The sequence below is a fragment of the Poecilia reticulata genome, chromosome 18 (assembly GCF_904066995.2).
Source record: "Poecilia reticulata chromosome 18, P_reticulata-male-v2, whole genome shotgun sequence".
Classification (NCBI taxonomy): Eukaryota; Metazoa; Chordata; class Actinopteri; order Cyprinodontiformes; family Poeciliidae; genus Poecilia; species Poecilia reticulata.
Genome location: NC_088847.1, coordinates 25,713,161 through 25,736,157, shown reverse-complemented (window position 1 = coordinate 25,736,157; position 22,997 = coordinate 25,713,161). Strand labels below are relative to the sequence as shown.

General features: G+C 44.6%; 1 protein-coding gene across 3 annotated transcripts; it reads right to left on the bottom strand.

The window, feature by feature from the left end:
- Positions 1 to 301: 301 nt before the first annotated feature.
- Positions 302 to 22,361, bottom strand: LOC103461198 (muscle M-line assembly protein unc-89-like). 3 transcript variants are annotated; one of them, XM_081599437.1, is made up of 11 exons: positions 21,522 to 21,858; positions 17,676 to 18,017; positions 13,375 to 13,482; positions 7,151 to 7,498; positions 6,060 to 6,389; positions 5,487 to 5,810; positions 4,770 to 5,096; positions 3,700 to 4,029; positions 3,139 to 3,465; positions 2,416 to 2,748; positions 303 to 1,419 (listed from the first exon to the last, which is right to left on the bottom strand). In XM_081599437.1, the coding sequence occupies exons 1-11, from the start codon at positions 21,622 to 21,624 to the stop codon at positions 1,355 to 1,357; spliced, it is 2,937 nt and encodes a 978-aa protein (XP_081455563.1). In that variant the 5' UTR covers positions 21,625 to 21,858; the 3' UTR covers positions 303 to 1,354. The 3 variants fall into 3 exon arrangements, with proteins under 3 accessions (XP_081455565.1, XP_081455563.1, XP_081455564.1); XM_081599439.1 differs by lacking the exon at positions 2,416 to 2,748 and having other exon boundaries at positions 302 to 1,419; positions 21,522 to 22,361; XM_081599438.1 differs by lacking the exon at positions 6,060 to 6,389 and having other exon boundaries at positions 21,522 to 22,360.
- Positions 22,362 to 22,997: the final 636 nt, after the last annotated feature.

The following is a 22,997-nucleotide window of genomic DNA, read 5'->3' as shown; positions in this document are numbered from 1 at the left end:
GGCTCTACTCTGAGTCCCTCCCGGATGACCGAGCTTCTCTCTCTAAGGGAGAGCCCAGCCACCCTGCGGAGGAGGAAACCCATTTCGGCCGCTTGTATCAGTGATCTCGTTCTTTCGGTCATGACCCAAAGCTCATGACCATAGATGAGGGTGGGAACGTAGATTGACCGGTAAATCGAGAGCTTCGCTTTTTGGCTCAGCTCTCTCTTCACCATGACGGACCGGTACAGCGCCCGCTTCACAGTAGACGGTGCCCCAATCCACCTGTCGATCTCCCGCTCATTTCTTCCCTCATTCGTGAACAAGATCCCCAGATACTTAAACTCCTCCACTTGAGGCAGGACGACCCCCCTGACCCGGAGAAGGCACTCTACCCTTTTCCGGCTCAAGACCATGGCCTCGGATTTGGAGGCACTGAGCCTCAATAAATTCCCGTCATAATCTGTTCTTACTCTACACTGGGAATAGATTTGCCTCTTCAGCCAAAGATTTAATGGAAAATGTAAATAACATTTCTCTAATGAACCGATCAGAAGTCGTTCAGGATGTAAACTAAGTTATTTCTGCCTCTGGCGGGAAATCCCGCGTGCCAGCAGTAGTTCAGCCGGCCGAGTCCATCTCACAGACGACATTCAGATGAGAATTATTTTTGGTTAAATGTGAAGGTCAATGTTTCCCTTCCTCGCTCATGAGCGCAAACAGAAACAGCAGGACGGGACCCAAGAAGAAAACTGTTCTGCAGTCGCTGGGGAGATCGCCTCGGTAGCCTTAGCAACGGGTCGATTTACGTGACGTATCCTGATGAATGCAAAACGACCAGGGCCATGGCACCAATGGGACCGGGTCAAACCGAGCCGGGCCGAACCGAGCCAGACCCTACAGTGTGAAAAGGGCAATTCTCTCCCCATATGTAGCAACATTTCTGATAAAAAAAAATGGTATTGGCCAAAATTGGAACCAGCAGGTCAGATTTTTAAAGATCTGTAATCGGCAATCAGCCAGAAAATCTGAATTGGTGTAGTAGCCACAGTTAAAGATCCAGATTCTAGACTGGAAGCAAAAGGTTCAGAGATTTGGGGGAGGATGATGGTGGTTCTGGTCAGACTGGACTCTTCTCCTCCCTGATGGGTCCAAACCAGTTCCAGTTCCAGTCATGAACTGGTTCCTCAGGCACAGAAATGATTCAGTTCCTTCAGATCTTCATTCTGTCATCAATAATCAATAGTGATCAATAAGAGGCTGCAGACTGGACCAGAGGACCAGGAAGTGTCTCTGTTGGTCCATCAGAACCTTCACTGAGATCGGCTCTGATCCAAAGTCTGACTGGATCAATGATCAGAGATGATCAACCTGATCAGACTAATTGATCAGCCAGCAGTGGCTCCATGATGTCCTCTGGTTGGACCTGGACTGTCCCTGCTGAGGAGACAGAGGACAGTTAGAGAGACAATCTATCAGCATCAGATGTTGGTAAACGACCTGAACTCATCAAGTCAGAGGATCCAAAGCTCTTCACTCTACATTCACTCATTCACTCTACATTCACTCATTCACTCTACATTCACTCATTCACTCATTCACTCTGCATCAGGGGTGTCCAAAGTGGGTCCTGGAGGCTCCTGCATGTTTTATTCTCTCCCCAGTGGTTCACGACCTCCTCAGCAGGTCAACGTTCTCCTGATGAGCCTCATTTGATGCAGGTGTGTCAAACCAGGGAGAGAATAAAACATGCAGGATGAGGGCCGACGTTGGACCCCCCTGCTCTACATTCACTCATTCACTCTACATTCACTCATTCACTCTTCATTCACTCTTCATTCACTCTGCATTCACTCATTCACTCTGCATCAGGGGTGTCCAAAGTGGGTCCTGGAGGCTCCTGCATGTTTTATTCTCTCCCCAGTGGTTCACGACCTCCTCAGCAGGTCAACGTTCTCCTTCTGATGAGCCTCATTTGATGCAGGTGTGTCAAACCAGGGAGAGACTAAAACATGCAGGATGAGGGCCGACTTTGGACCCCCCTGCTCTACATTCACTCATTCACTCTACATTCACTCATTCATCCAGTGATGAGCTGAGCTACTGCAGTAGCTACAGCTGCTCTGGTGGCTACAAGCAGCAGCATCAGTCTGAGAGAGACCAGGTGAAGAAGTGGAAGGTGTTGAGGACAAAGTCTGAACACCACCCAGCTGCTCTCTCATCTCTCCGTTTTCTTTCCTCTGCTTCATCTCTTCCTGGTAACAGAACCAGAACTGATCCAGTTGGTTCTTCTGGATCAACCAGAACCAACCTGGACCTCTTCCTCCTGCTCTGCTTCTTCATCTTCATCACATCGACTTTGACCTTCTAATCAGCAAATCATCACTATTGATCAGAACCAATCAGCTGATTGGAAAAATATATTTAACCACTGACCTTTGACCCAGAGCTGAATGTCTTTCTCCATCAGGACGTCTCCGTCTCTGCTGTAGACACTGCAGGTGTAGATGTTACTGTCTGTCTCTCTGGGTCGTCTCAGAGTCAGACTGAGGTCTTTATTCTCCAGCAGGTTTTCCTCCATCTTGGTTCTGCCTCTGTAGTCCTGGTGCTGTTCTCCAGGACGATCAGAACCGTTCTGATACACATGGACCTTCCTGTATCTGCTGTCCATCCACTCCACTCTGACGTCTCCAGGCAGATCCTCTGTGGTTCTGCAGGGCAGCAGGACAGACTCCTCACCTGGATCCACCTTCACCACCTGTTCTGGGACTGAAAGACAACAGAGGACAAGATGAGTTGGACAGACAGCAGCAGCTCTGAGGACATGTCCTCTGACTGGATGAAGGTCCAACATGTTGGACTGGTTCCATCTGAAATGTGTCCCATGTCTCCACTGAACAGAGACACTGTTGTCTCTGCTGTGTCCAACCAGCAGCAGGTGGACAGAATGTCCTCAGTGAGGACAGCAGGAAGCTGCAGACTGTCCCCAGCAGCTGTTGGACTCTGTGTCCCCGTCTGTCCTGGACCTCTTCCTCCTGCTCTGCTTCCTCATCTTCATTACTCATTACATCACACTGACCTTTGACCTTCTAATCAGCCAATCATCACTATTGATCAGAACCAGTCAGCTGATTGGAAAAATACATTTAAACCACTGACCTTTGACCCGGAGCTGAACTCGTTTCTCCATCAAGACGTCTCCGTCTCTGCTGTAGACGCTGCAGGTGTAGATGTTACTGTCCCAGTCAGTGGGTCGTCTCAGAGTCAGACTGAGGTCTCCAGTCTTCAGCAGGTTTTCCTCCATCTTGGTTCTGGTTCTGTAGAACTTGTCCTGATCTCCAGGCTGATCAGAACCGTTCTGATACACATGGACCTTCATGTTGCTGTTGTCCATCCACACCACTCTGACGTCTCCAGGCAGATCCTCTGTGGTTCTGCAGGGCAGCAGGACAGACTCCTCCCCTGGTGCCACCCACACCTGTTGGGCTGAGGGACAACAGAGGACAAGATGAGTTGGACAGACAGCAGCAGCTCTGAGGACATGTCCTCTGACTGGATGAAGGTCCAACATGTTGGACTCTGTGTCCCCGTCTGTCCTGGACGTCTTCCTCATCTTCATCACTCATTACATCACATTGACCTTTGACCTTCTGATCAGCCAACCATCACTATTGATCAGAACCAATCAGCTGATTGGAAAAATACATTGAAACCACTGACCTTTGACCTGGAGCTGAATGTCTTTCTTCATCAGGACGTCTCCGTCTTTGTTGGAGACTCTGCAGATGAATCTCCCACTGTCTCCATCAGTGGGTCGTCTCAGAGTCAGACTGAGGTCTCCAGTTTTCAGCAGGTTTTCCTCCATCTTGGTTCTGGTTCTGTAGCTCGGATACTGTAATCCAGGCTGATCAGAACCGTTCTGATACACATGGACCTTCCTGTTGTCTTTGTCCCTCCACTCCACTCTAACGTCTCCATCCAGATCCTCTGTGACTGTCCAGGGCAGCAGGACAGACTCCCCCCCTGATTCCATGTCCACCTCTTCTTGCACTGAGAGACAACAGAGGACAAGATGAGTTGGACAGACAGCAGCAGCTCTGAGGACATGTCCTCTGACTGGATGAAGGTCCAACATGTTGGACTGGTTCCATCTGAAATGTGTCCCATGTCTCCACTGAACAGAGACACTGTTGTCTCTGCTGTGTCCAACCAGCAGCAGGTGGACAGAATGTCCTCAGTGAGGACAGCAGGAAGCTGCAGACTGTCCCCAGCAGCTGTTGGACTCTGTGTCCCCGTCTGTCCTGGACCTCTTCCTCCTGCTCTGCTTCCTCATCTTCATTACTCATTACATCACACTGACCTTTGACCTTCCAATCAGCTTGTAGGAGCAGATTATTCCTAATGGTGTTGGGTCATGTGATCTGTGTATTTTGGTAAAACCTTTGTTGATGAGAACAGGTGTGTTCCACCTGGAAGGGGGAAAGTGTTTGACCACCAACGCCATGTTGAACTGTGAAACATCGAATGCTGATGAACGCTGTGCGTCTGTCAACATGATGGAGGGATGACTCGTCGTAAAAGGAAATACGATGATTATTGCCGAGAATCATGGAAGATAAACGGATGAAATGCACTGAGATCAAAGACGGCTCTGATTTTAACTCAGCAGATAACTTTACCCCGGTGAACCACCTCAGGGCTTAAAGCCTTAGCTTAGCCTCTACACAACACATCATCACTATTGATCAGAACCAATCAGCTGATTGGAAAAATACATTTAAACCACTGACCTTTGACCCAGAGAGAGACTTCGTTCAACATCAGGACGACTCCGTCTGTGTTGTAGACTTTGCAGGTGTAGAAGTTCATGTCTTCACACGTCGGCCATGACAGAGTCAGACTGAAGTCTTTATTCTCCTTCAGGTTTTCCTCCATCCTGGTTCTGGTTCTGTAGAACTGGTCCTGTAATCCAGGCTGGTCAGAACCGTTCTGATACACATGGACCTTCCTGTTGTCTCCGTCCATCCACTCCACTCTAACGTCTCCATCCAGACTCTCTGTGGTTCTGCAGGGCAGCAGGACAGACTCCTCCCCTGGCCCCACCCACATCTCTTGGGCTGAGAGACAACAGAGGACAAGATGAGTTGGACAGACAGCAGCAGCTCTGAGGACATGTCCTCTGACTGGATGAAGGTCCAACATGTTGGACTGGTTCCATCTGAAATGTGTCCCATGTCTCCACTGAACAGAGACACTGTTGTCTCTGCTGTGTCCAACCAGCAGCAGGTGGACAGAATGTCCTCAGTGAGGACAGCAGGAAGCTGCAGACTGTCCCCAGCAGCTGTTGGACTCTGTGTCCCCGTCTGTCCTGGACCTCTTCCTCCTGCTCTGCTTCCTCATCTTCATCACTCATTACATCACACTGACCTTTGACCTTCTAATCAGCCAATCATCACTATTGATCAGAACCAATCAGCTGATTGGAAAAATACATTTAAACCACTGACCTTTGACCCGGAGCTGAACTCGTTTCTCCATCAGGACGTCTCCGTCTCTGCTGTAGACGCTGCAGGTGTAGATGTTCTCGTCTTCACACGTCGGCCATGACAGAGTCAGACTGAGGTCTCCAGTCTCCAGCAGGTTTTCCTCCATCTTGGTTCTGGTTCTGTAGAACTGGTCCTGTTCTTCAGGCTGATCAGAACCGTTCTGATACACATGGACCTTCCTGTTGTCTCCGTCCATCCACTCCACTCTAACGTCTCCAGGAAGACTCTCTGTCGTTCTGCAGGGCAGCAGGACAGACTTCGCTCCTGATTCCACCTGCTCTTGGGCTGAGAGACAACAGAGGACAAGATGAGTTGGACAGACAGCAGCAGCTCTGAGGACATGTCCTCTGACTGGATGAAGGTCCAACATGTTGGACTCTGTGTCCCCGTCTGTCCTGGACCTCTTCCTCCTGCTCTGCTTCCTCATCTTCATCACTCATTACATCACATTGACCTTTGACCTTCTAATCAGCCAATCATCACTATTGATCAGAACCAGTCAGCTGATTGGAAAAATACATTGAAACCACTGACCTTTGACCTGGAGCTGAACTCGTTTCTCCATCAGGACGTTTCCGTCTCTGTTGGAGACTCTGCAGCTGTAGGTCCCTCCGTCTCCATCAGTCGGTCGTCTCAGAGTCAGACTGAGGTCTCCAGTGTTCAGCAGGTTTTCATCCATCTTGGTTCTGGTTCTGTAGAACTGGTCCTGATCTCCAGGTTGATCAGAACCGTTCTGATACACATGGACCGTCCTGTTGTCTCTGTCCATCCACTCTACTCTGACGTCTCCATCCAGATCCTCTGTGATTGTCCACGGCAGCAGGACAGACTCGTCCCCTGGTTCCACCTCCACCTGTTCTTGGGCTGAGAGACAACAGAGGACAAGATGAGTTGGACAGACAGCAGCAGCTCTGAAGACATGTCCTCTGACTGGACTGGTTCCATCTGAAATGTGTCCCATGTCTCCACTGAACAGAGACACTGTTGTCTCTGCTGTGTCCAACCAGCAGCAGGTGGACAGAATGTCCTCAGTGAGGACAGCAGGAAGCTGCAGACTGTCCCCAGCAGCTGTTGGACTCTGTGTCTCCAGTTGGACTCAGACTGGCAGAAAGACGAGGACACATCTCCATGGAGACCAGCAGAGGACAGGCTGCTCCGTCTCTTCAGTGTGGACCAATCAGAGGACAGGAAGCAGAACTTCAGGACTTCCTGTCCTCTGTTGGAGACAGAAGGCCCAGTTGGACTGAGGCTGGTTCTGTCAGGGTTCTGGTTCCGTCCCACATCAGGACGTCCTTCAGTCCACATGGACATGAAGCTCTGAGTTCTGGACGGGTTGATGGAGCTACTGGACCAGGCTGGTTCTGGAGCCAACAGAACCTGGAGGTTCTGGAGCTGAGCAGAGATTCAGAACAATCCAGAACCAGCTGAAGATTTTGAACCTCTCAGGCCTGGTTCTGATGAAGGTCAGGGGTTAAATGTTTCAGAACCAGAACCAGTTACATGTGAATGTCAAATAGTCAAAGAGAGACAACCAGAACTGATCAAGTTCAAACAGAGATGGAACTGGTTCTGGTCCAAACATTTCTTCTGGTTGGTCTCTAAAAAAATACATTTAAACCACTGACCTTTGACCCAGAGCTGAACTTGTTTCTCCATCAGGACGTGTCCCTTCCTGTTGGAGACTCTGCAGCTGTAGGTCCCTCTGTCTCCCTCAGTGGGTCGTCTCAGAGTCAGACTGAGGTCTCCAGTCTTCAGCAGGTTTTTATCCATCTTGGTTCTGGTTCTGTAGAACTCGTCCTGATCTTCAGGCTGATCAGAACCGTTCTGATTCACATGGACCTTCCTGTTGTCTCCGTCCCTCCACTCCACTTTATCCACCTGCCGAAGTCTGAATATGCAGAACCACAGGAAACGTGGGACCTTTAAGGACAGCAGGACAGACTCCACTCCCGATTCCTCCGACACCGTGTGGACTGAGAGACAACAGAGGACAAGATGAGTTGGACACAAGGTCGGCTACCCGCTTCATTTGTCCCCTCAAATGAAACATGTCACTGCGCGTCACGCTGAGCAGGCTGCTAACGTCTCCTGTATCTGCAGCCAATGTAAAGCTCAAACTCAAACCCTCTACCTTGAGCAAACGGCCAATCAGCATTCAGTATGAAAAGCCTCCAAGTAGCCTTGAAACACAATGTCAGGCAAGAAAGATCCCACTGCGTATGAAGGACCAAAACTGACATAATAAAAAATAAAAGCCTTTTCCTCACACATGCAGGAAGTGAATTATTGGAAGTCAAAATTGGAAATCAAAGAGGAAAGAGCTGATTTTCATTTAGAACAAGACATGCTAGCAGCAGGCACGACGGAGAAATGTTTTCAATTTCATACCAACTCATCACGGAAACCAGAGGAAGAAGTTCATATTAAGTTGCATCTGGCAATACAGACCGATGGCCAATTTTGACTTCCAGTGATTCACTTCCTGCTAAACCCCCTGGTGGTTGAGGAAACATCCACAGAAAGCCGGACCGGGTTAAAAGCCGCATGGTTCAAAGCTTAGGAAAAAAGTAGCAGCTAATAGTCCGAAAAATACGGTTAGCAAAGAACATGAGCAAAGAACATGAGAAATGGCTCCTCTGGCTCGTCCAGGGAAGTGAAGAAAAGATGAAAGTACATGGCTTTTAATATCCACCAGGCCTCTTACAGAGATGGGAGCAAAAGGGAGAATCCCACCCGTTTCAGTTACTTCATAACTCTGGTATTTGGACCTGCAGACTGTGACCCTGGCTTCTGGCCCAAACCCAGTTCAGAAATACCATTTATTATGCGTTTCCAGCAAGTTGCCTCCAACATGAAGGGAGCTTTATAGATAAAGCTGAGCCTCTGCTGGGCCTTGTGGAAAACCGAGAGCAACGGAGAAACCAGCGGCTTATAGCTGGGTTTCAGACCTCATGTTATACAGTACAGACCAAAGGTTTGGACACCTTTTCATTCAAAGAGTTTTCTTCATTTTCATGACTATTGACATTGTAGATTCACACTGAAGGCATCAAAACTATGAATTAACACATGTGGAATTATATACTAAACAAAAAAGTGTAAAACAACTGAAAACATGTCTTATATTCTAGGTTCTTCAAAGTAGCCACCTTTTGCTGTGATTACTGCTTCGCACATACTCTTCATTCTCTTGATGAGCTTCAAGAGGTCGTCACCTGAAATGGTTTTCACTTCACAGGTTGTGCCCTGCAGGTTAATAAGTGGGATTTCCTGCCTTATAAATGGGGTTGGGACCATCAGTTGTGTTGTGCAGAAGTCATGTGGACACACAGCTGATGGTCCTACTGAATAGTGCTAGAATTTGTATTATGGCAAGACAAAAGCAGCTGAGTAAAGAAAAACGAGTGGCCATCGTTACTTTAAGAAATGAAGGTCAGTCAGTCTGAAAAATTGGGAAACTTTGAAAGTGTCCCCAAGTGCAGTCGCAAAAACCATCAAGTTACAGAAACTGGCTCACATGAGGAAAGGAAGACCAAGAGTCGCCTCTGCTGCGGAGGATAAGTTCATCCGAGTCACCAGCCTCAGAAATGGCAGGTTAACAGCAGCTCAGATTAGAGACCAGGTCAATGCCACAGAGGTCTAGCAGCAGACACGTCTCTGCATCAACTGTGTGAATCAGGCCTTCATGGTAGAATAGCTGCTAGGAAACCACTGCTAAGGACAGGAAACAAGCAGAAGAGACTTGTTTGGGCTAAAGAACACAAGGAATGGACATTGGACCAGTGGAAATCTGTGCTTTGGTCTGATGAGTCCAAATTTGAGATCTTTGGTTCCAACCACCGTGTCTTTGTGCGACGCAGAAAAGATGAACGGATGGACTCTATATGCCTGGTTCCCACCGTGAAGCATGGAGGAGGAGGTGTGATGGTGTGGGGTGCTTTGAGGGTGACACTGTTGGGGATTTATTCAAAACTGAAGGCATACTGAACCAGCATGGCTACCACAGCATCTTGCAGTTGGACCATCATTTATTTTCCAACAGGACAATGACCCCAGGCTGTGTAAGGGCTGTTTGACCAAGAAGGAGAGTGATGGGGGGACTGCAACACATGACCTGGCCTCCACAGTCACCGGACCTGAACCCAATCGAGATGGTTTGGGGTGAACTGGACCGCAGAGTGAAGGCAAAAGGGCCAACAAGTGCTACGCATCTCTGGGAACTCCATTGGAAGACCATTTCAGGTGACGACCTCTTGAAACTCATCAAGAGAATGAAGAGAGTGAGTGAAGCAGTAATCCAAGGTAAGGTTGCTACTTTGAAGAACCTAGAATATAAGATATATTTTCAGTTGTTCCACACATTTTTGTTTAGTAACTAATTCCACATGTGTCAATTCATAGTTTTGATGCCTTCAATGTGAATCTACAATTTTCATAGTCATGAAAATAAAGGAAACTCATTGAATGAAAAGGTGTCCAAACTTTTGGTCTGTACTGTACGATGAGCCAGAATAAAGTTTTCAAAAGCCTGGAGAATCAATCATTTAGTTTCAGGTTGGGTCAAACATTTAGGATCAAAAGCAGCTTTAGATGGCTGTCGACTTGTTTCTGAAAGAGAGAGCAAAGGTCCAGACAGAGCAAAGGTCATTCTCAAACAGGATGTTCTCATGCCCGTTCAACATCTAGAATCTCTCCCAGTTCCTCCCTTTCTAAACATTTGAATACAGACCCTAGTTATCTTACCAAAGGGACGGGCCAAGCAAACCAAGGACGCGAGTCAGACTCCAGGCTGCGGGGGTTTACAGTCTCTATATGCAGGGCACCGCGCCAACCACTGAACCACTGCACCATGCAACGCCCCTATTCGATAGCTCTTGCTGGAATTTGTAGTTTCTCTTTGGTAAATTAATTATATACAATTTTAGCTTTCTGACGAACTCACCTAGCTCACCTTCTCTCATTTTCTTGGAAAAATCTGTGACTGCGACAAGTTGACTGACCCCCAAAAAAGTAATTGCAGAGAGAATCGAGTAGTTGGTGCAACCTCTAGAATCTTATGATGTAGACCAAAAAATGTACATGAATCGAGATTGATTCCTGAGAGTCACGTGGGCAGGCGAACAAGATGGCAGCTGGCTAACAGCTCTCCGTTCCCGACATGTAATTAGATGACGATACTGTAGTAAGGGGCTCTTCTTTTGATACCGTTCTCAGCAAGTGAGGAGGCGGTGTAGGTTTGTGGACTTCTTTTTCGGGTAAAAAAAGTACTTTGACTTTAATCCTGCAATGGCCGCAATGAAACACTCAGAGTACAGGCTGCATGTTGACCCGCAACAGCTCTCCACATGAGGAAGAACGGGAGGGAGGGGACACCTCCTCCTCCTAATTAGTCCATGGGCCAGAGGCCAAAATTTGACATTTTTGTCCATTTCAGGGTGGCAAAGTCTATCAAAAATTTTTTGAAAAGATACATGTCTCTAGTTCAAAACTTCGTAAAATGGTGACTTATGGTGAGCTTGAGATGATTATTCATGCATTTGTCTCATCGAGACTGGATTATTGTAACAGTCTGTTTACATGTCTCAATAAGAGGGAGTTAATGCGTCTGCAGGTAGTACAAAGCTCTGCTGCACGCCTGCTCACCTGCACCCACAGGAGGGAACATATCACACCCATCCTCAAAGGCTTGCACTGGCTGCCTGTATCTTACAGGATGCACTATAAAATCCTGGTACTGACTTTCAGAGCTCTTCATGGACAGACGCCAGACTACATTAAGAACCTCATACAGCCTTATGTTTCAACTAGGAGCCTCAGGTCGTCGAATCTGAACTTGTTGACGGTTCCTCGGACCTTTTTTAAGACTCGTGGAGACAGATCTTTTAAAGCTGTGGCGCCTCGCCTATGGAATGAGCTACCTTGCACCATTCAATCTCTACATTGCATAGACACTTTCAGGAAACAACTTAAGACCCACTTTTTTAAACTTGCTTTTTAGTGTAATATTGGGTTTTATTGTTTATATGTTGTTTTAAATTGTTTTATTTTTACACTTTGTGCAGCACTTTGTGATCCTGGTCTGTGAAAAGTGCTATAGAAATAAAGCTTACTTACTTACTTACTTACTAGTTAATATTTTGGTATGATAGCCATTCCTAAATGGTAGCCGAGTCATAGCTATCATCTCATGATGTAAACAACCCCTTTGGAAAAATTCTGTTTTTTGAGGCTGGTGTATCTCTGGTTTAGGGTCATGGTATGGGCATTTGTCAAAGGTCTATAATGCAGTATTTGGTATCATCTTAAAGGGGACAGTCTTGGCTTTCATTTAAGCCATGTTTCTCTAACCATCACAAAGGTCATTAGAGGTCGTTAAACCAAAATTATTACACATTTTTCCACACCTTTTGACCAAACTAGATACATTTCTTTCATCCCAGTGGTATCCAGGGACATCAGGGACACAAGAGTTAATGACTAAAATACTCAACAGACTCTAAGGAATCAGAAAATGTATGATATACCTACACTGCACCAGACTTTTTTTTTGTTCTGTATTTGTGTTTTATGTGAAATAATATTCAGAAAATCAATACAATTTGATTTACAAAAAAAGATAGATTCCTTAGCTTTCATTTAATATAAAATCAACTCACATGTTCATGCAGATCCACATTCAGATGATGGTTGAATCAACTCTGATATAGTGTCAGTTATGGTTGACACCCTTCAACATGCAAGTGTTGAGAATAAATAATTCTGTGTTTTCCTTCCATCTCTTTTAGGCAGTTGCAGAGCTAAAGCTAAAGGACAGGAAATGTTAGGAAACGTCCTCAGAGCTCAGGTTAAAGCAGAGCTTCTCAGTTCCAGTCCTCAGTCCTGCTCTGTGTAACCTCGGTAATCGTGATCGATCAGTTCTGCGTTGTGTTAAATAAGGGCCAGGAGACAGGATGAGATGAAACGTTGTTTATCTCTGCGTGAAATAGAATATGGACTGATCAGGAATCAGGTTCATCACAGCGGGTTCAGCACCTTACGAGGAACAGCATTTCATGTTAGCAACAAGCTAACATAACATTTTACTGGAGCGTTAGACTCAGTGAACCTGCCTCGCGCCCATCTCTCAAGAACTGGCAACGAGATGCCTGTGTTCACTATATTCAATACTGCCAACCACCAGGAGGGGGTGCTGTTTCACCCATTACACATGAACCCAAACTGGGAAGTAATGACCCACCACCAGGAGGGGGTGCTGTTTCACCCATTACACATGAACCCAAACTGGGAAGTAATGACCCACCACCAGGAGGGGGTGCTGTTTCACCCATTACACATGAACCCAAACTGGGAAGTAATGACCCACCACCAGGAGGGGGTGCTGTTTCACCCATTACACATGAACCCAAACTGGGAAGTAATGACAAGTGGAATTCAATACAATATTAACTATGTTACATCTGCATGTTTTAATGAGCCTCTATTCCAGAACAGCTGATCCAAATGACTGAATGACCATCAAGAACTGCACACAGATTCAGTCCAGGTGTAGCAAAAAGGGAAACAGCTAAAACATGCAGGGCCTGAGGACCAGGACTGAGAAACACTGAGTTAAAGTAAGTGACACACTAGGGAACACCCTAACTAGCTTAGATAGAGGCTAACAGAGAGAATGACGAGCTTTTGCTTGATGCCATTTTGTCCTGCTAGCTCCTGAAGGTAGCACGAGAAATGGACCGGCTGTATTTTGGTATTAATAAATGGATTCATTACATTACAGCAGCCCTGCGCTGGAGGAGAGCAGACCCTGACCAAAGGCATTATGGGTAACAACACAGTTCTAGAGACTCACCTGGTTTCCAGCTGTGCCATAAATAAAAAACTCCTGCAGCAGCAACCAGAGGCAGAACCAGTAGAACCAGTAGAACCAGTAGAACTTTGGCCCAAACTGGAAACGGATCTGTGGAGACAAATGAAGATGGATGAGTTTAGGGTTGTTGTAAACGAATATTTTAGTAATCGAGTAATCTATCGAATATTCTTACAATTAATCGAGTAATTGGATAAAAAAATCATAAGATGAAATATTGGTAAATCTGGCATAACAGCAGTTTTACTATCAGATCAATACAAGTCAATTTTTTCATATTGGAGCTTCCCTATCAGTTACTTTTTTAAGTTTAGAAAACTAACCTGTAATAATAACAGTGTTTCAGCTGTTTGCAGTTTTTCTGTAAGTTTGTTCCAGATCTGTGGTGCCTAGAAGCTGAATGCTGCTTCTCCTCGTTTGGTTCTGGTTCAGGGGATGCAGAACCAGAACCAGAAGATCTGAGGGGTCCAGACGGTTGGTACAGCAATAACAGATCTTTAATGTAAGTGTAACAATAATGACCAAAATAAAACACAGGAAATATTAAGGTCAACTACATTGTCATGGCGGGAGCTAAAGGACCCCTGAACGCTACGGACCGACGCTGTTGTCATGGTTACCTAGATACGGACACTGTGCAGCTGCTGTGAGCTGCTATCGACCCGGAACTTTTTAAAACGTCCTCCATCCGATTCTCCACCGTCCTTAGAAGCAAAACCTCTTGTAAAGACACAGACGTGAGAAGGAAGACGCAAATCCCAGGCTGAATAATGTTAGTGAGGATGAATAAAGACAATTTTGAAAAATGTGTCCTTTGGAACCTACGTCACTGCGTGACGTTTACGTCAGGCGCAGTCGCTCGGCGCCATCTTTGTTGGCCACAGACCAAAACAAACTAGTCAGAACACCGGCGTTTTCTTTGTGACCGCAGTGAAGTTGTTTTCAAGTTGGATACTGGATATTCTCGCTCCGGAGTAAGGAGCGTTCAGCTCAAGGTTGATCCGATTTATGAAACATTCTCTGCCATTCAGTGTTGAAACATGGGTCGCTCTGCCCAAATGTTCAGACCGCCTCAGAAGGTCCTGTATTTGTGTTTGATGATGTTGCCGACGTCGGGGATTTCAGTGATAAAAAGTGGAAGTTCAGTTTTGTCTGATTGTATTTTATTTTCTTTTTATTCTGTTTGTCTGTCATCTCTGCACTTGTATCTTGTTAGCTAGCTTTGCTGTTGGAATTCTCAAATGGACAAAATAAAATGTGATTGGTTGTACTGTCCATAGTTCATGGATACCATTGATGGAATTGTTACTTTAACCTTAAAATAAAATAGTTCTTGATATTTAATTGGTTAATGTCATGTATAATGAGTGCATAGTGGGTTTAACTCTATTAAATGCACTGCAGGTAAAGAGATTTGGTGGAAAATAATCAGAAAAAATGGTTAAAAGTGGTAAAATTATCTGTACCTCTGTCTGCATATAAACACAGATGTCAGTCACAGATTGTCAGAGTTGTGTGCGGCCTGTGGAAATGTCTGGTGGGACCAGCGGATGGGCAGGGCAGGGCCGTAAAGCTGGGGGGGCCAATGGCCCCCTGCACCCCCCTGTTCCAGCACCTATGCTAATAATGAATGATAAATTGGTACGTAAAAGTTCAACCACTTTTCCTACAATTGCAGTGGAATTTTCACTTTTGAGTTTGTTCACACTGCAATCTGCTGCTAGCGTTGGTGCAGTTGGTGTCATTTAACTTACTTTAGTTGCTGCGGTGTTCAGAGCAGCTCAGCTCTGAGCGCTGGCTTTAGAGTCAGCAGGTCTGCAGTTGCATCGCTTCATTTAGCACCAAAAAACGAAACGGGGATCCCCGTTTCTGCGCAGGAATCCGCTGCTGATGAATGGTGGAAGCTCTGGTGGGTCTGATTTGATCACAGTCACGTCATTGTGATGCCCACTGATGTGTGCCCACAAAAGTGGAAATAAAAGGGCATGCATTTCTTTAAATGTATATGGGGTTAATGACGATGGGTGCAGTAACGGTGTTTCACCGGTAGGTGGCGCATGGGGATTCTGAGCTGCCTGTTGCTCTGCCGTTTTTCATAAGTTGAGAAATTGGTGTAACACACAGACTGCGTCTCCCGTGTGCTCATTTAAATGCTGTTTTTCAGGTGAGGATAACCCTCAATATTTATGTTAAGAAAGTACTTTATTACTTGATACTGTTTGGGGAATGTTTGGGAAAATGTATTAACGTGTTGAGAGAGATAGGATGGGTTTTGTTGTGTTTCGGAGCCAGCAACGGCTGGAGGAGGTAGCCAACGAACCGTGATGCTAGTGGGTTAGCACACTGTAGCGGCGGGAAAGAGCGGGTTAGTGGGGATATGTATGTATGGAGTGAGTGTTGTGCTGTTTTCAGGTTCCATGATTTGTTTGTGTTCTGGACAGTTTTGAGAGGTTTAAGCAGTGATTTAGTGCATTCAATGATTTAGTGCATTCACTTGGTTTGTGTTCAAAAGGTATTTATGCCAGTGCAGTAGCTTAATATACATGCCCATGAAATGTCGCCATGTGTGATTAGATATGCATGTAGAGTGCGGTGAATTGAAGGTATATGTTACCATCCATGGAATTGTGACGAAATATGTTTATGATTGAATATGTCTAAATAGACTATAAATACAGTGAATTGCTGAACTCTGAAATGGGATGTATTGATGGTGGGATGAGCTGGTTTGTTAATAAATAAGTTGAGAAATTGGCGTAACACACAGACTGCGTCTCCCGTGTGCTCACTTAAATGCTGTTTTTCAGCTTCATCTGCTGCCAACGGGTCCGGAAACCTGGTACCCGTTACATCATTACAGGTCAAATTTAGATTTATTCCGGCATACTTTACAAAATGCCTTTTGGTCATTCCTAGTCTTTGAATCTCGGATCATCGAGCCAAAGTTGTGAAAACTTAGATTTCCTCATGGCGAAGCGCAAAATGACTAGTTAACTAGTTAGTCTCAACACATTAAGCGGTTCCAACTCTACGCATGCACACAGCAGCTTGGAGTCCATCAGTGACAGCTCAGGTCCTGCCAGTGCAGTAGTTATTTTTTATACAGATTTTAGTAAAATGAACTTAAAACAATAAGTGAGCATCAATAAAAAATAAAAAAATATTTTGAAGGCATGATGAAAAATGTACTACCTTTAACTACATTAGTTACTGGCCTTAATTTGAGCTCATTTATTACCTTTCATTACAGCGTAGAAACCCTGTGTAAATAGATGTAGGCACATAAAGTAAAAAAGGTGGAGAAAATCTTGGGACTGTCCCCTTCAGGCCAGAGTTGGTGAGGACATGTCCACACCAGTCCTTCAGGAGTTACGCATATACAAGGCATCGTTTAGTAAAATATCAGTACGTAATTTTAGTTTAAAGCAGTGGTCCCCAAACTACGGCCCGCCTCCACATTTGGTCCGGCCCCCTGAACAATACCAGGGAGCATTCAGATTTTTTTTCATACATTGCATTTTCCAGTTTAACCACCAGGGGGCTCTTTAGCAGGAAGTGTGTCCTGTAAACTGAGGGTGTTTTGTTTTGCATGGCGCATTGCTGCCATCTGTTGGACTTTTAGGGAACTGCTTGACTTTTATGCTATGTAATCAGTACGGTTGTTTGCTAGCGGTAGAGCAGATGATGAACACATGTTTGTTGTGAACGCCGCGTTCCAGGTCGAGTTCTTCGAAGCCTGTAAGTAGCAGCTTATACTTCAAAACGAGCCTTTATGTTAACATATGAGGAATTCATATGTTAATGTCAGAATGGAATATATACCAGTCAGTCCCAGTGACCGTTTCACAACCGTTTTTGCCCATGTGCTTTCTGGGTACCCCCCTGAACAGTCATGTGGCCCTCACAGGAAAAAGTTTGGGGACCCCTGGTTTAAAACATCAACTTCCCACTTATGCTTCAAAATAAAACTATTTAAGTTATTCAATATTACATCTTAATTTAATTTAAAAAAAATGTATGCTGTCAGTCAAAATCACGGGCAACAAAAAAGTCTCTGGTGTCGCCAGCAGAGCCGATGTTTCTGATAACTTATGAACATAGTTTGTGTTTAAGGTAAAATGAATCAAATTCAATTGGCATTAATTATAAAGGTTAAAGGTCATGATCAATCAAACACTGTCTAGATATGTGACGTTTAACCTCTAGTCTGATCTGACTGAAGATCATCATCATCTGATCAGAACCGGGAAGCTGCTGGTTCTGATCCAGAGACAAACTCTCACCTGGAGGAGCAACAACCAGGCTGACGGTGCTGATCCGTTTCTTCTGAAGATCTGCTGGAACGACTCGACACTCATACGTCCCGCTGTCATCAGTCGTTGGGTCCTTCAGAATCAGAGACACGTCTCCTTTCCTTAACTGACCAACCAGCAGATCAACCCGGTCAGTGTAAGATGGATCCTGGTTTGCTGGATCAAACTGAAAATTTCTGTACAGGAGGACAGATTCTGGACCCAGATCAGTTCTGCTCCACTCTATGACTGTGATTTCCTCCTGGTCAGGATCTTTACATGGGAGAATGAGGTCAATTCCAGGTTCAGCTTTGATTGTCACGTTGTTCTGACCTGAAGGAGAGAAAACAACACAGAGCAGAGAGGTCAGAGGTCAAACTGGACTTTAACTAGACAGTGATCAGTGCAGGTCTGCATGATGGAGACTCATCAGTTTCTGCTGCTGGAACAAAAAGCTCAGATCATCAATCTGAAGATTCATCTAACAGAAGAAACATCAGGGTCAAAGGTCAAAGTCGATATAAATATTGAGAAAAGAAAAAGATGTTTTCATAAAGGCAATTTTAAATTATTTAAAAATCTGGTTAAAAAACAAAATCTTTTTTTGCCTTCCTGGCAGCATCATTTTTAGAAAACACATTTGATCAAAACATCCATGAAAGCTTCATAAAAATCCACCAGTTATTAATATTTCACCTGTTTATTAAAGGAACTGAATGAATAAATGGAAGATCTGAAAGAAGCAGAGCCTGCGAGGTTTATTGATGGATAATATGACACATATTTAATTTCCCTTTGAAATGAATAATTTCTCAACTGAATTTAATCTCCAACATTCCCATCGCCCCGTTTCCACTGGCTCTAATGGTCCTGGCTATCCAGGTCCGTTACCCCCTTCAAACGAGAGGAGCTCCTGTTGATATTATGACTACTGATGTTTCTGAATTTGTAATAAAAAAATAATAATTTGACGCACATGAGAGAGATTTATTAGTTTGTCAGGAAGCAGAGACGGCACGAGAATAAAAGCTACGTTCAAAAAATAACATTTTAAGAAACAGAAACTGAAACTAAATTAGATTCTCCCAACTTCAGCCGATCAGAACAGATAGAAATCCATCCATCCATCCATTTTCTTGCACCCTTGTCCCTTAATGGGGTCGGGAGGTGCTGGTGCCTCTCCAGCAAACGTTTTCGGGCGAGAGGCGGGTCACCTGGACAGGTCGCCTGTCTGTCGCAGGGCAACACAGAGACACACAACCACACACACACTCACACCTAGTGACAATTTAGACAGATCAATCAACCTGACAGTCATGTTTCTGGACTGTGGGAGGAAACCGGAGTACCCGGAGAAAACCCACCATGCACAGGGAGAACATGGAGACTCCATGCAGAAAGACCGGGAATCGAACCCAGAACCTTCTTGCTGCAAGGCAACAGCTCTACCAACTGCACCACTGTGCAGCCCACAGATAGAAATTTCAGTTAAAATTTTAACTAACTGTAAAAAACAGGAACCAATCAGAAACGGCGAGCAATCTACCGCGACATATTAATTAAACAACAGCCAATCAGAAATGCCGAACAATGAACGGAAAAATTGTTCCAATGGAAAAGAATCTGCCACTTAACAGAGAACAGAGTCGGATTTTTAGGCTGATTTTTAAAGGAAATTCATTTGAAAAACCAATTAGCCTCGTGTTTTTCTGCCAGTTTCTTTATTCCAGGTTGCAGAGAAGCAAGTTTCAGCCATTGTGCACCAGAAGCTGTAAGTCCAAACAATTTCGGTATTTGGACTTGGTGTGGAGGACCTGGCTGAACCCCTGCTCCATGAGATATGTGGTGGGGACAGCAGGAAGAAGCAGCCTGGCCGCCTACTACAGAGCGATAACAGGTGGCATATTTGGTCCACATGTGCCAAAAATAGCTCAGGCCTCAACATCAACAAACTGCTCCTGTGTGACCACGTCGGTCCGAAAGGGCTGAACTTCCAGATCCAGAAATCCCTGAAGCTCATTTCCAGATTCGCCTGAACCGTTTTCAGGTGATCCTGTTGAGGAGGCGATCATGGGCGAGCTCCTCAGACACTTCTAATGATTAGACTGTTATTATTATTACCATGAGTTATGAATAAATATTATTGTAATTATTCATAATTCACCTAAATTAAATAAGCACAATCAATTATGATAACCACCTTTGTCAGTTGTGTGAAATGGGCCAACTGCCTATAGATCCAGCCTGGAGCCTGGACTGTGGATGGCTGCTTTGCACTGGACACGAGTAAAACCATTTCCTTACCGCTTTAATGTGACTTTGTTCATTTTTTTCAAAGAAGTCTGTGAGGTACATGCGGCTGGAAGTCACCTGTTCCCCCAGAGCTGCATCGACCGACTCCAGAGACTCCATGATGGAGTCAAACAGACTATAAAAACAAACAAGAGCCAGTGGAGAAGAAGACGCTCAGAAATCTCAAGAGATGGAAACTACAAATGAGTGGTGAACAAAGATGGCGGGGTTCTGTCAGGTCAGCATACATGGTCAGATAGTCATACTTAGCTCAGACATGCATACGCTGTCATTACCATATGATTTTATTTAATCAGCAACATAGAATCATGACGTACATCATCATATACATTGTATGGCATCCTGACTTAGCATTAAGTAAGTTAATGAGTTTTACATGGGCGTGTTGTAGCTGACTGCAGCTGCACCCTGAATGTATATTCATCTAGTTATCATATTATAAACAATTTAATGACTTATTTTTGTCATAACTTGTTGCGTATGACTGACAACTCCACTGACGGTCGGACTTCTTAATGCGCATGCGCGGGAATGCGTAATGACTGCATGTATGCTATCCTGACAGCTATAGCTATCTGAGCCCCGGTGTTACGTCAATCCGCGCTTCCCCATCAGATACGGTTCCCCCTGCGTCTCCTTACCGCTCCGCCCCGCCCACGCGGAACAATGCGCGCGTGCTCGTGATGAGCACTGAGAAAGCACGCGCGTAGGGAACTACGGGCACCGTGAAAGCTCAAACAACATGTTTCGGCAAAGTTGTCACTTTCTTCACGTTTTAGCGGGAAACAAATAATAATAAATAGTAATAATAAATACATGCACATATTATAATAATTATAAATGTATGTTTATATATATATATATATATATATATATATATATATATATATATATATATAAAAACAGGACAATGCATTTTAATGATGGGTAATATTGTTTTACACTGGGGGATCGGTATCTGATGGGTATTATCGAGTATTAAAATACATTGCCCTGTTTTTATTTCATAAACATATATAGATGTATATATAACTAAATATATACATTTGTAATAATTATAATATATATGTGACATATATGTATTTATCATCACTATTATTTATTATTATTGCTATTATTGTTGTTGTTATTGTTATTATTAGTTTCCCGCTAAAACGTGAAGAAAGTGACAACTTAACCAAAACATGTTGTTTGAGCTTTCACGGTGCCCGTAGTTCCCTACGCGCGTGCTTTCTCAGTGCTCAGCACGAGCACGTGCGTGTTTTGCCGCGTGGGCGGGGCGGAGCGGCAAGAAGACGCAGGGGGAACCGTATCTGATGGGGAAGCGCGGATTGACGGAACACCGGCGAGCTTTACCGCGAATCACCTGCTGAAGTAGAGCCGGTGGAAAAGGAGCTTATGTTGTTCTTCCACAGCTCCATTTAATATTGTTTTCATTTATGTCCATCTGGTCTGTAGAACTGATAATCAGCAGCAGTAGTTTGATGGAGAAGGATCTGTCTGTGTGTAGCAGCTGAATCTCACCTGCAGCAGAGACAAACTGCATGAAGGCCACAGACAGCAGGAGCAGAGAAGAAGAACCCATTTCCGGGTTGGTTCGGTCTCTCCGTCCGAAACTCAGATTCATTCACGTTTCTAAGTGGAAAATATTTGATCGAAACACCCAAAGCATTGAAGTTTAACTTAGAACAGCGCAAGCTGTTAGGAGAGCGATGAAACTAGAATAAACTGAACTCAGGAAAGCGAAGACTCTCAGCGCGCTGCCACACAGATCTGCAGAGGCGGAAAGGGTGGGGCTGTAACCATAGGCATCAATACGTAGACGCCTCATGGAGCCCTGAGTCGTACGTAAAAGCGTCCGCCATCTTCTATGTGGCAGCAGGGCGATGGGAGCTCCTTAAGTTCTGTGCTGGGTGGACGTGTTTCAACCGTTTTACGAAACAAACTGCATTCATTCTCATTACCTTTCCCAAGTTAGGATGAAAGATCAGAATTACTTGACTTTGCAGCCAGATTTTCGCTTCTAAACAACCATAAAATATTTCCTATGTAGCTAAACTGGCCCGAAATAACCGCTGATTGTTAGCATAGCAGCTAATATAACCGCTGATTGTTAGCATAGCAGCTAATATAACCGCTGGTTGTTAGCATAGCAGCTAATATAACCGCTGGTTGTTAGCATAGCAGCTAATATAACCGCTGATTGTTAGCATAGCAGCTAATATAACCGCTGGTTGTTAGCATAGCAGCTAATATAACCGCAGATCGTTAGCTTAGCAGCTAATATAACCGCAGATTGTTAGCATAGCAGCTAATATAACCGCTGATTGTTGGCATAGCAGCTAATATAACCGCAGATTGTTAGCATAGCAGCTAACGTTTCATACTGTTTTCTAATCAGAGCTGATGAGAAACGACTGTTAGAGGAGAAGTTAGTTAAAAACCAGAGGATTTAGTGAGTAAAGGTCAGTCAGGATCAGCTGGAGCTGCTGGTCTTCAGTCTGTTTCCAGCTCAGCTTCTCCATGTCGGTATTTAGCTATAAAGATGCTACGAGTCAGAGCCCAACATGCTGAAAATGGCTTTTTATGAATGTGAAGGAAACATTGATGTATTTTCTATTTCACTTTTGGATAATTTCTCTTTTATTCTTGGCTTTAGCCTGTGAACCAGGACGTCTCAGAAGTCATGGAGTTCTCCCAGTGTGACCAGCAGACTGAAGCCTGTGACCAGTGTTCCCAGTATAAGAAATACATGTTTTATTCTTTCACTTTTTGTGTATTTTTAAATATCTCAATCTGAAGTATTAGTGTATTAATGTAGCTTTTGTAAAGAAATATAATTTACTCTGTTAGAATTATTTTCACTCTTTGCTGTCAATAGCAGAGTTAAACTGTAATAAATATTTATTCTCTGGAAAAAAGTAAGAAAAATATGTAGTTTAATGTTTGATAATGACTGATTTATAAATCAAAAGTCATTTCTCAATAACGTATACAAAA